The sequence below is a fragment of the Erithacus rubecula genome (assembly GCF_903797595.1).
Source record: "Erithacus rubecula genome assembly, chromosome: 12".
Classification (NCBI taxonomy): Eukaryota; Metazoa; Chordata; class Aves; order Passeriformes; family Muscicapidae; genus Erithacus; species Erithacus rubecula.
Genome location: NC_136664.1, coordinates 2,283,080 through 2,295,901, shown reverse-complemented (window position 1 = coordinate 2,295,901; position 12,822 = coordinate 2,283,080). Strand labels below are relative to the sequence as shown.

General features: G+C 58.8%; 2 protein-coding genes across 2 annotated transcripts in view; one reads left to right on the top strand and one right to left on the bottom strand.

Moving 5' to 3' along the window:
• IRF8 (interferon regulatory factor 8) overlaps positions 1-12,822 on the bottom strand; it is an 82,748-nt gene that overhangs the window by 45,241 nt on the left and 24,685 nt on the right. The gene's annotated exons all lie outside the window — the stretch shown is intronic.
• Positions 7,270-11,310, top strand: GINS2 (GINS complex subunit 2). The gene is made up of 5 exons (XM_079316048.1): positions 7,270-7,594; positions 8,217-8,331; positions 8,974-9,073; positions 10,128-10,254; positions 10,667-11,310. The coding sequence occupies exons 1-5, from the start codon at positions 7,505-7,507 to the stop codon at positions 10,790-10,792; spliced, it is 558 nt and encodes a 185-aa protein (XP_079172174.1). The 5' UTR covers positions 7,270-7,504; the 3' UTR covers positions 10,793-11,310.

Below are 12,822 nucleotides of genomic sequence, written 5' to 3'. Positions count from 1 at the left end.
ATTTGTGCTCCCAGGGAGGCATCCCTGCCTCCAAGGGATGCTGTCTGCTCTGAATTTGGGATGGGATTTTGAAAGGTCAAGTTAGCCAGGCTCTGGTTCAGGACTTGTTTCTAGCTCTTAGACTTTGCAGCTGAACAGGGGAAATAAATCCACATAAAGCACTTAATTTGTTGTTTTCTGGGAGGAAAAGGAGCAAACATCTCTGCCCAGGACAGTGCCAGCAGCTGGAGCTGCAGCCTTGCCCCTGTGGCACCCTCCCTGCTCCTGGAGCTTTGCAGTAACTCAGTTATCTGACAAATCTGAGAAGTCAGATCGGGAAGGAAATCAGCTCTTCCCAGGTTTCTGATTTTCATCAGACATGGCAGCACCAAACCAGCAGAAAGTGGAGCAAAACCACCCGTTCCATCTCCCTGCTGCCCTCCCTGCCCATCCCAGCCGAGCTCGGTGAGTGGCTCTGATCCCATCGGGGACCTCCCAAACTCCTGGCATCACTTCTCTCCCGATGCCTGGGTGAAGTGCCAAGCTTTCCTTTCCTTCCCTTCCCTTCCATTCGCTCCCTCCCGCAGCCGGGGGGTGTTTAATGTGCGGCCGGCGTTCCCTGCAGGCCGGCGCCCTGCATTTGAACCGATGCTTTTCAGCTCCGGCTGAAAAGGAGCCGGCGCGGGGCCTCGCCTCTTAATTGCGGAGGAGGGGGAACATGGAAAAGCCTCTGGCTGCTGCTAATGCAGGAGAAAGCGGCTGCTCCGGAGGCACAGCATCCTCCCAGAGGGGTGGGAGCCGGGCGGGAGCGCTCATCCTGGGAATGGTGAGGAACCGGCTGCAGTTCCCGCTGCCAGGCTGGGTTTGGGGCTGGGAAGGGGAAAAGATCCTCCCTGCAAGCTGGAGAAGGTGGAGGTGCTGCCAGAGGTTGACGTCTGTTGACATCAGGACCTCAGGGTCCTCCCAGAGCTGGGTGTGGACAGTCACTGGCCCTTTGCGGGCACTCGGTAGCCCTCAGGCTGCTTGTAGGAGTGTTGGATGCCCGGGGGCTTTGCTGGCAGCCCAGGGCACTCCTTCCTCTCTGTCTCCCGGCTCTGGACTGGCTTGTGCAGCGGGGTGAGAGTAAAGCAGCGTTTCCTCATCACCCAAGGGCTTTGCTGGGCACGGATGGGGTTGGAGTGGGGGCTGGATGGGAGGAGCCGGCGCTCCGCTAACCTGATTAACCAGGTTTGCCAACCAAGCTGGCCAAACCCAAAGGCGGCCGGCGGCCACCTCCTGCATCCCTCCTGCGAGGGGAACCCCCCTGCCAGGCTCGGGGTGCGCTGCGAGGGGGGATGCGACCGCGGGCATCGGGTAAGTGCCACCCCCTCGGAGCTTTGTCCCTTTTCCCCCTCCCCAGTGCTCCCTCTGAGTGTCCCCCTGCCCGGGCAGCCCCGTCCCCGCTCCAGTGACGCCTGCGATGAGTGTCTGGGGGTTTTTGGAGCGTGAACTCGTCGGGATGCAAACATTCCTTTGGCCTGGCGCTGGCACACGGGAGCCGGGTTGGAGCCCCAGCAGCCAGCAGCAGGAATCCCGCTGGGATGCTCCCAGGGGCAGTTCTCTACCCAAATTCTGGAGCTGGAACCCACCTCTCAGGCATGGGGAGGGGGCTGCTGAGTTCTGCAAGGGTTTGGCCACAGGGGTTGATTCCAGAGCATCAGATCCCAGAGGAGACTCCCTGTGCACAGAGCTGGATGTCCCCAGCGTGATCCTCCTCTGTCCCTGAGTGGTGTGAGCCACCAGCAGGTGCCAAAATCCACAGGGTTTGCCTCAAAACAGATTTCTTGATATTTGGGCAGCCTCCAGGAGAGCTGCAAAATGAGGTCCTGGGGAGGTCTCCACTCCCCAGCCCTGGGAGGGGGTGTCACAGCTCAGGCTGCACCTGGGGAACTGATAAAAATACAGAATTGAAAGCAGAGAGAGCAAATTTTCACTTCCTCTTGCTGGGTGCTGCCAACCCACCTCAGGGCTTCTTGGAAAGGCAGAGGACAGGCAGGGGGAGCAGAGGCTTTCCTTGGTTCTTTGTGTGGCCCAGAGCTTGGAAGAGCCAAAATGAGTCACTGACCCTCATCCCAATAAGCTTTTCCCAGCAGTAGTGGGAGGAGGGGTGAAGATTTCCCAACAAGGGGGACTTTTTTTCACAGAAGAATTTCCAGCATCTTGAAAAGAATGATGTCCCCCAGTGGGAATCCATCCAGAAGCTCTTGGGATATCAGGGATGCCCAAGAGGAGCAGGATGATGTGAATTCCAGCAGTGCATCCCAGCAGCTGCTCCGGCTCAGCCCGAGGGAGGCAGCTCTGGGAGCATCCCCCAGTTCCCCTGTGTGGACTCGGGGTTTTCTCTGCAAGAACCAACCCAAAACCAACCCAATTCCTCCTGCTCACAACCTTCTCATCCCGAAATATTTTCAGTCCACACCCCAGGAGTGGAGGAGCTGGGTTAGGACCCCTCACCCAGCAACAAGCTCCTTCTCCACCCTCCCAAAAAGTTCTTCCTGAACCTCATCGGGTCAGATTGAGTCACTCAAGTGCCGTGACATCAGCGGCGGTTTTGCGAGCGAGCAGCCGCGTTTCCTGTGGTGCCCGGGCTCCTGTAGACACGCAGGGAGAGATGTGAGCTTTCAGCTCCTGCTCCTTCCTCCCTGCCAGGATCGCTCCCCCCAACCCTCACCTCTCTCCCCCAGCGCCAGCGGCGAGGGCCGGCGGCGGAGCTGGAGAGCTGCGTCCCGCTGAGAGGATGAAAACATGGGGCTCAAGTTCTCCTGCCTGAAAGGTGAGCTCGCCACGGGGCTCTGGGCTGCTGCTGCTCTCTGGAGGCACCCGAGGGATGGTTGTACCTGGAGGGGATTTGGGTGTGGGCGGGATTGGTGGAGTTTGGGAATGTGGTGGAATTTCTGAAGTCCTACGGGTGACCTGTTGCACCTGGATCACCCCGGAGAGGATTTTCCCGGCTTTGTTTTTCCCATTCCTGTGCTCGTTCTGCACTCTTTGCTCTGGAGAATCCATGGGTTAAGGGCAGCCCTCAAGAAATCAGGTGGGTTTCCTTGGAGGCAGGAAAGGGCTGCTCAGGGACACGTGCTCAGGGTTTTGGCTCCTGGCCTCCAGGCTGATCCCAAGCATCCTCCACTGTTCCAACTCTCCCCAGGGATACTCCAACCAGGAGCTTCTTCCCCAACTTTCATTTTCTTAATGGATTTAGGCTGGGAATGGCGTCAGGGATGTCTGCACTGGGGCAAAGAGGGAGCTTTTAGTGCTGGTGGCCTGGCAGGGTGAAGGCTGGATATCACATCTCCCATTAGCTCTGCATCCCTCTGACTCCTGGTAATCGTCCTTGGGGTCGTTAGGGATGGGATTTAATGAGGATCCCCATCTAGGATGCAGAGCTGCCTCTTCCCTTGCTTTTCCTAAATTCTGTGGGATTCTGGTTGTGGTGGAGAGTTGGATCCATCACCCAAAAATGAGCTCTGCCCCCTCTCTCCATCAGGGATGTTGGGTGGGAGTGGTCGGGGGGATTGGGGTCTCACAACCTCCCATGCCCAACAAGGGATAACTGAAGAGGGGAAGCAAGCAGCCAGGGAATCCCAATCCTGCCCCAAATCCAGGACAGAGCACCAAAATATTCCCCCATGGCTCCAGACCCCTGAGATGAGCTTGAAGTCTGGAATAAAAGAAAAGACCCTCCCCCTTTTCCAGCTCCCTTACATAAGGCAGGGTTTTATCCTTAATTAAAAAGAGATTAAAAATATCAGTGTCTGTCCCCTCCGGGCATTTTCCTGCTTGGGAAGAGCTGAAACCTCCCTGGATGCTGCCTGTGCCGCACGGGGGCTTTTCTCCTGATTAAAAAAGCAGATTAAAGCGATCTGCTCCCCTCGGGGGGAGGGGGTGGGTGGGCAGGTGGTCGGGGGAGGGGGGGGATCCAGCTATGAAACCCCCCAAAATCCAAGGTGGATCCAGAGGAGGTGATGTAAGGATGCTATGGATCCTCCAGTAAGACACGGAGGAGGGCGGGGAGCTGGGGGATGCTGCTGCCCAGTGCCTGATCTCATTTTATCCCTCCTCCAAAATTTCCCCAGGCTTGAAGATGTGTGTGAGCAGCGGGAACGGCGGCGAGGGGACCCCGACAGCATCCTCAGGACAGAAGCACCTGCACGTGCCCTCCATCATCGTCACACCCCCCACGCCCACGGGCACCACCCTGTCCCGCGAGGGGCGGCGCGGGGAGGGACCCTCGCCCTGCAGCCAGTGCTGAGCTGGGGGACACGGGGGACACCCAGCCTGGCTGGGATGGAGCCACAGCCTGCGGGGCGCAGCTCCCAGGGACACACGGGGCGGGTTTGGACACCAAGGACTGGGGTTTGTGTCTTTTGCTAACAGCACCCCCATGGTGAATAAAACCCCTGGGGCTCCACACCCCCGGTTTGGCTGTGTCAGCACAGGGGGGTGGGTTGTGCCCCCCAAAATACTCCAGAGATGCCCGTGGGTGGTCAAAAGTGATGCCCCCACTTCTCCAGAGGGGATTGAAGAATCTGTTCCAGCGAGCAGCAGCGGGAAAATGAACTCGGCGCCGGCGGAGCGGCCGCGTCCCGCAGGGAGCCGGGGGCGAGGCTTCCCGCGGAGCGGCGGCACCCGGAGCCGGCGGGAGAGGCGGGAGTGTGAAAGCAGATGGAAATTTAATTTTTTAATGACAGCAGCAGATGGCAAAAGACACGCGAGGGGAGGCGCAGCGTGGGGGAGACGCTCATGGAGCGCCCAGCACGAGCCGGCGGCACCGGGGGCTGCTCTGGGAACGGGGGTTTGGGATCCTCCTCGTGGTGGGGGTGGGTTGGGGGTCACCAAAGCTTGGATCACACCCCGGGGTGGGGGTAACGCGCATCCCAAGGGTTGTGGTTGCTCCATGTGGTGCCCGAGGTGGTTTGGGAGAGGGATTTGGGAGAGGTGGAATCATCTGGTGAGGGGGAGTTTCCATGGGGACCTGCAAAGGGGATGCAGCCCCCAAAAATCATCCAGAAGTCACTTGGCTGAGCTGGGTGTGGGGTGGGGGATGGATGGATGATGGATGGATGATGGATGCATGAATGGATGGATGGATGGATAGATGGATGGACAGATGGAGAAATGGATGGATGACGGATGATGGATGCATGAATGGATGGATGGATGAAGGTGTGGCTGGATGGATGGAGGCATGGATGGATGATGGATGGATGGATGGATGGATAGATGATGGATGGATGATGGATGGATGATGGATGGATGATGGATGGATGGATGATGGATGATGGATGGATGGATGGATGGATGGATGGATGGATGGATGATGAACAGATGGAGAGGTAGATGGATGATGGATGATGGATGATGATGGGTGGATGGATGGAAGGATGGATGATGGATGATGGATGATGGATGGATGATGGATGGATGGATGGATGGATGGATGGATGGATGGATGGATGGATGGGTGGATGGATGGATGGATGGATGATGGATGGATGATGGATGATGATGGGTGGATGGATGGATGGATGATGATGGATGGAAGGATGGATGGATGGATGATGGATGGATGATGAACAGATGGAGAGGTAGATGGATGATGGATGGATGGATGGATGGATGGATGGATGGATGGATGGATGGATGGATGTGGGTGGATGAAGAACCAAGGAAAGGGACAGGTGAGTGATGACAGGTGCCTGAGCATGGGTGTCTGCACAGGGGCCACTGAAAAGACAGACAGACAGATGCTGCTGCTGGTCTGTGCACATGAGGGCAGCTGCCGGGGCCTGGGCACAGCCCAGGGACAGCCACGCACAGCCGGTGTCACCCGTCCCAGCCCCGTGTCACCCATCACATCCCCATGTCACCCATCCCAGCCTGTGTCACCCATCCCAGCCCCATGTCACCCATCCCAGCCCGTGTCACCCATCCCAGCCTGTGTCACCCATCCCAGCCCCATGTCACCCATCCCAGCCCCATGTCACCCATCCCAGCCCGTGTCACCCATCCCAGTCCGTGTCACCCATCCCAGCCCGTGTCACCCATCCCAGCCCCATGTCACCCATCCCAGCCCGTGTCACCCATCCCAGCCCGTATCACCCATCCCAGCCCGTGTCACCCATCACATCCCCATGTCACCCATCCCAGCCTGTGTCACCCATCCCAGCCCCATGTCACCCATCCCAGCCCGTGTCACCCATCCCAGCCTGTGTCACCCATCCCAGCCCCATGTCACCCATCCCAGCCCCATGTCACCCATCCCAGCCCCATGTCACCCATCCCAGCCTGTGTCACCCATCCCAGCCCCATGTCACCCATCCCAGCCCGTGTCACCCATCCCAGCCCGTGTCACCCATCCCAGCCTGTGTCACCCATCCCAGCCCGTGTCACCCATCCCAGCCCGTGTCACCCATCCCAGCCCCATGTCACCCATCCCAGCCCGTGTCACCCATCACATCCCCATGTCACCCATCCCAGCCTGTGTCACCCATCCCAGCCCCATGTCACCCATCCCAGCCCGTGTCACCATCCCAGCCTGTGTCACCCATCCCAGCCCCATGTCACCCATCCCAGCCCCATGTCACCCATCCCAGCCCGTGTCACCCATCCCAGCCCGTGTCACCCATCCCAGCCTGTGTCACCCATCCCAGCCTGTGTCACCCATCCCAGCCCGTGTCACCCATCCCAGCCTGTGTCACCCATCCCAGCCCCATGTCCCCCATCCCAGCCTGTGTCACCCATCCCAGCCCGTGTCACCCATCCCAGCCCGTGTCACCCATCCCAGCCCCATGTCACCCATCCCAGCCTGTGTCACCCATCCCAGCCCCATGTCCCCCATCCCAGCCTGTGTCACCCATCCCAGCCCGTGTCACCCATCCCAGCCCGTGTCACCCATCCCAGCCTGTGTCACCCATCCCAGCGCGCTCCCGAGGGGCGCTCCCGCTCCCGCCCGCCAGGGGGCAGTAGAGTCGGGCGCGCCACTCCCGCGGCGCCCCGGCAACAAGTGCCGAGCGCTGATTGGTCGAGCGCCCGCGGGGAGCGCCACGATTGGTCCTCGTGCCCAATCCGGGTCACACCCACTGGGCGGGGCGGGGATCGAGACAGCCAATCAGAGAAGCGTGCGCCACGGCAACAGTGGGGAACAGCCAATCAGCGCGCGCCGCGCCGCGCCAGGCCACGCCTTCTCCCGGAGACCGCGAAAACGCGCGGGAGGCGGGAGCGCGGCGGGTGGGCGGGGCCTGGGGGCTGCGCAGCCAATAGGGAGCGAGGGCGCGCGGCGGGCTCGGCACCCGCCCGGTACCGATTCCGTCCCGGTTCTATCCCGGTCCCGTCCCGGTGCGAGCCCGGAGCCATCCCGCAGCGATCCGGGTTCGATCCCGGTGCCGTCCCCGTTCGATCCCGGTGCGATCTCGGTCTGATCCCGGTCTGACCCCGGTGCGATCCCGGTGCGATCCCGGTGCGATCCCGGTTCGGCGCCCCCTGGCCCATGGAGCCGGCCGAGGTGGAGTTCCTGGCCGAGAAGGAGCTGGTGACCATCGTGCCCAACTTCAGCCTGGACCGGATTCACCTGATCGGGGTCTGGGGGCCGGGCTGGGCAGGGACCGGGGCTGGGACGCGGCTTGGGGTGCCCGAGAACAAATCTGGGGGGTTTATGGGGCAGGGTCTGGGTGGTGTTGGGGGATTAGGTTTGGGGAATTTGGTTTGAGGGTTTGGGATTGAAGTGCTGGGTCTGGGGGGATTAGGGAATGGGGTGTTTGGGAACAGGGGGAGGAGATGGGGGCCATGGGGAAGGATCAGGATGGATTTGGGGTGGTGGGGATGGAGGGATGAAGGGATTTGGGATTGACAGGCAGAGGGGTTGGGAGAAGAGGCAGTGCAGCCCCCCAGGAGGTTTGGGAGGGGGCTGTGCTGTCCCCCACATCTTTGGGGGGTGTCCAGGGAGGTGGAATTTGTGGCTGTAACTCCTATGAAACACCTGGAAATAGAAAATGACCTGGAAATGTTGGTTATTCCTTCTGGAGGGAGATGAGGAAAAGTGTGAGCAAGAATTCTGGGAAGCGAGAGGAGGAAATGCAGGATCAAATGTTTGACTCAGGCTTTTCCAAATCCTCTGGAAACTCTCACCACATTAACAGACAAGGTCTGTGCAGTCCAAGCATTGGTCGTTGCATGCCTCTCATCCCTAATTTGTTTTCCAGGGAGATCTGGGTCCCTTCAATCCTGGTTTGCCAGTGGAAGTGCCCGTGTGGTTGGCCATTAATCTGAAGCAGAGGCAGAAGTGTCGGCTCATTCCCCCAGAATGGATGGATGTTGGTGAGGATGGAGCCTCTGGCTTCAGCTCTGGCCTTCAGTGGGTGCAGTGGAAGCTTGAAATTTAAAAATAATCCATTTTCACCATTAGTGGGGAGCTTAATTCAAAAACACAAAGCAACTGAGAGAGAAGGATCTCATGTTCCACCACTGGAATTCTTTATTTAGTCTGAGGGTGGTGGGGCTTGTTCAGAAGCAGCTTTAGGGACTTTAGGTCACAGAATCTCAGAATTTTTTTAGGTTGGAAAAGACCCCCAACCTCATCAAGTCCAACTTGTGCCCAACTCAGAGCACTGAGTGCCCCATTCAGCCATTGCTTGGGCACCTCCAGGGATGGGGGACTCCAAACCTCCCTGGGCAGCCCCTTCCAGTGTTTAATCACCATTTCAGTCCAAGAATTCCTTCTAATGTCAACCTGAACTTCCCCTAGCAAAACTTGAGGCTGTCAGAAATTCCCTGGGAAAAATCTCTGTGAGGAGGGAGAGCTTGGAGGTGTCCATGGGTTGTGTGCCTGCTCACAGGAGCCTTTTCCTGCCCTCACATCATTGGACCCTGAGCTGATCCTACACACACAACGTGGGTTTTCCTGGGGAGGGGGAAAAACACAGCTGGCAAAACCTGAGCACCCCTGGATGTATTTTTTAGGAAAACTGGAAGAAATCCGAGATCAGGAGCGGAAAGAGGACACCTTCACTCCAATGCCCAGCCCCTACTACATGGAACTCACCAAGCTGCTGCTGAACTAGTGAGTAGGAGCTGAGCTGAGCCATTTCCCACCCTGCTTCGTGTGAGCACGGATGATTTCTCAAGCTTTGCTTGGCAGCAGCCCCACAGGACTGTGGGGAAAAGGAGAGTTGAGGGAGGTTTATCCCCTCAGCCTGCCAAGATTTCACAGCAGAGTTTCCCTGGTGGTAACTCTGCCTCTCAGGAACTTGGGGATCACTCCTTCCCTGGCCTCATAATTGGGGCTGTGCTGCTTTACTGAGCAGCAGTGGAGGCCTGGAGGAGCCACAGCACAATCTGTTCAGCAGCCTCCAGGCTTCTTCCTTGGCTCTCCTTCAGGAGGAAAGCTCCTCTCTGCTCAGCCTGGGAAGCAGGAGGCCGGGGATATTCCGAGCCTGAGCTCCTGCCTGCTGAGGCATTTCACTTGTAAAATGTGCTGGCTGGTATTTGTCTCAGTGAGGGCTCTGCTGACTTTTTAAGCCCTCGATTAAGCAGGGTGGGCATTCCAGCTCTGGTTTTTCCTCTGGAGAGGAGGCTCCTGGCGTGCTGCTCCTTCCCAGCACGCTCCAGCAGCCCTGACAGCTCTGTCTGTGTGCATTGATTGCATCTCCCAGCTCCTTATGGCAGCCCTGAATGGCCTTAATGGGATGGTGTGGCACATCCCATCCAGCCCTTCCAGCTTAATTCTCCCTGATAGAGCCCTGGAGCCCCGAGCTGGGGATTTCATCATGCCTGAGGCCTTGGTTTCCCCAGCTGGCTGTGACTTTGGCCAGGTTTGGGGCCCAATGTGCACCTTATACCAGCTGGGCAATTAAAGAGCAGAAGGATTCTAGTGACAACCAGCTGCTGCATTGGGGCTGAGCATTCCTGGGGAAGGAAACCATCCCAGAAATCCCAGCAGGACAAGGAGCAGAGAGCATTTCAATGTGGAGCAGCAGGTTTTTAGCAAACTGTGCTGTGAGCACCTTGGGGGCGGAGGGGCGACATGGTGACAACACCACTCAGCGACACAACCACAGACAACCACACAGCCCTCAGAGCCTGCTCTGACCCTGCCCTGCCTTTCCCTGTGCCAGTGCCTCTGACAACATCCCCAGGGCAGACGAGATCCGGACGCTGGTGAAGGACACGTGGGACACGCGCGTGGCCAAGCTGCGCCTGTCCGCCGACAGCTTCGTGCGCCAGCAGGAGGCTCATGCCAAGGTGTGCCAGCCCCTCATCCCAGCAGGGATCCAGGGGGCTCAGGGCTGAGGGATGAGCTGCTGGGAAAAGGATGGCTTGGGGCTGCTTGTGGGTGAGTCACTGGAGTTGTGGGTTGAAGCTCGTGGGTCGGGGGCGGCACCTTAGGGGAAGCTGGAGGGTCGTGGAATGGTTTGGTTTGGCTCTTAAAAGGTCTTGTTTCACCCCTTTCCATACTTTCCACTGGATCAGGCAACTCCAAGCTCTTTGAACAGTCCCAGGAATGGGGAATGCTCATGAAATGGTGCTGGGGTGATACTCTTGATCAGGGCTGGCAGCTGGGTCAGTCCCTTGGGATGTCACCAAATGGAACTGTGGGCTGGGAGCTGCTTCCCGAGTACCTTCTCCTCTCTGACCCTGTTCTTTCCCCTTTTAGCTGGATAATTTAACCCTGATGGAGATTAACACCACCGGGACTTTCCTTACCCAAGCCTTGGATCACATGTACAAGCTCCGGACTAACCTCCAGCCTGGAGAGAGCTCCCACTCCCAGGATTTCTGACAGGGAGCTGGGAAAGAGCTGGAGCAGCTCCCACCTCCCTGCAGGGACCTCCCAGCCCTCAAATCTCCCCTCGGGGCTGGGTGGGAATTGCTCCAGAGCATCAGAGCCTCGGTGACTCGCTGGGCGGATCTCTCGGGTTGTACTTCAGCAAGGGAACTTCTGAGGGCAGCACAGGCCACACGCTGCCTTGAAAGCCATAAATTTCGAGGCGGTGCTTCCATGGATTTTCTCAGAGCCTTGGGGAAAAAAAAAAAAAAAAGGAAAAAAGAAAAAAAAGGAAGATGTGCTGGCAATGAGGTGTCTGCTGGGGAGATCAGCTGGGAAGCAGATCCATCTGCTCTTTGGAGAAGGACAAAAGAAAATGGTTTTCCCTCTCAGATACCAGGCTGTCGAGAAATACTAGAGTATCATCCATCTTTATTTTTGTAATAATTGGGGTTTTACTCTGAAACTTGTCAGTAAAAAAATAATGTAATTAAAAAAAAAATAATCGTAGCTGAAGAGCAGCATCAAATTAATCCTGGGCTGTGTCACAAACAGTGCTTGGAAAATCCTGCAGCTCTCCTTTGGCTCTGGCCCCGTTTCCTGCAGCAGAGTGACAGGCAAGGGCAGGATCCAGGCAGGATCATGATGGGATTCAGGGCAGAATTCAGGCAGGATCCAGGGCAGAATCCAGGCAGGATCCAGGGCAGAATCCAAGCAGGATCCAGGGCAGAGTTTAGGCAGGATCCAGGGCAGAATTTAGGCAGGACCCAGGGCAGAATCCAGGCAGGATCAAGATGGGATCCAGGCAGGACCCAGGGCAGAATCCAGGCAGGATCAAGATGGGATCCAGGCAGGACCCAGGGCAGAATCCAGGCAGGATCAAGATGGGATCCAGTCAGGATCAAGATGGGATCCAGGCAGGATCAAGATGGGATCCAGGCAGGATCAAGATGGGATCCAGGCAGGACCCAGGGCAGAATCCAGGCAGGATCAAGATGGGATCCAGTCAGGATCAAGATGGGATCCAGTCAGGATCAAGATGGGATCCAGGCAGGATCCAGGCAGGCTCTGGCCGAGCAGGGCTGTGCTGCCAGCAGCTCTAATTATCCCTGGTGCCCGCGGGTGCCAGCGCTGCCCTTCCCCGAGCACCTGGGCCAGGTCCCGCTGCCATCTGTGCCCTGCCTGCCCCGGCTGTGTCCCCAAGGGCTGTGTCCCCAAGGGCTCTGTCCCCAAGGGCTGTGTCCCCAAGGGCTGGCACGGCGAGGATGGCAGCAATGACAGCAGGAGCTGCTGGGGATGCTCGGGGAGGGATGGGGATGCTCGGGGGAGGGATGGGGATGCTCGGGGAGGGATGGGGATGCTCGGGGAGGGATGGGGATGCTCGGGGGAGGGATGGGGATGCTCGGGGAGGGATGGGGATGCTCAAGCAGGGCTGGGATTGCTCGGGGAGGGATGGGGATGCTCGGACAGGGATGGGGATGCACAGACAGGGCTGGGGATGCTCGGGGCAGGGATGGGGATGCTCGGGGAGGGATGGGGATGCTCGGGGGAGGGATGGGGATGCTCGGGACAGGGATGGGGATGCTCGGGGAGGGATGGGGATGCACAGACAGGGCTGGGGATGCTCGGGGCAGGGATGGGGATGCTCGGGGAGGGATGGGGATGCACAGACAGGGCTGGGGATGCTCGGGGCAGGGATGGGGATGCTCGGGGGAGGGATGGGGATGCTCGGGGGAGGGAGGGGGATGCTCGGGACAGGGAGGGGGATGCTCGGGGAGGGATGGGGATGCTCGGACAGGGATGGGGATGCTCGGGGGAGGGATGGGGATGCTCGGGGCAGGGATGGGGGTGCTCGGGGAGGGATGGGGATGCTCGGGCAGGGATGGGGATGCTCGGGGAGGGATGGGGATGCTCGGGGAGGGATGGGGATGCACAGACAGGGCTGGGGATGCTCGGGGCAGGGATGGGGATGCTCGGGGAGGGATGGGGGATGCTCGGGGCAGGGATGGGGATGCTCGGGGAAGGATGGGGATGCTCGGGGGAGG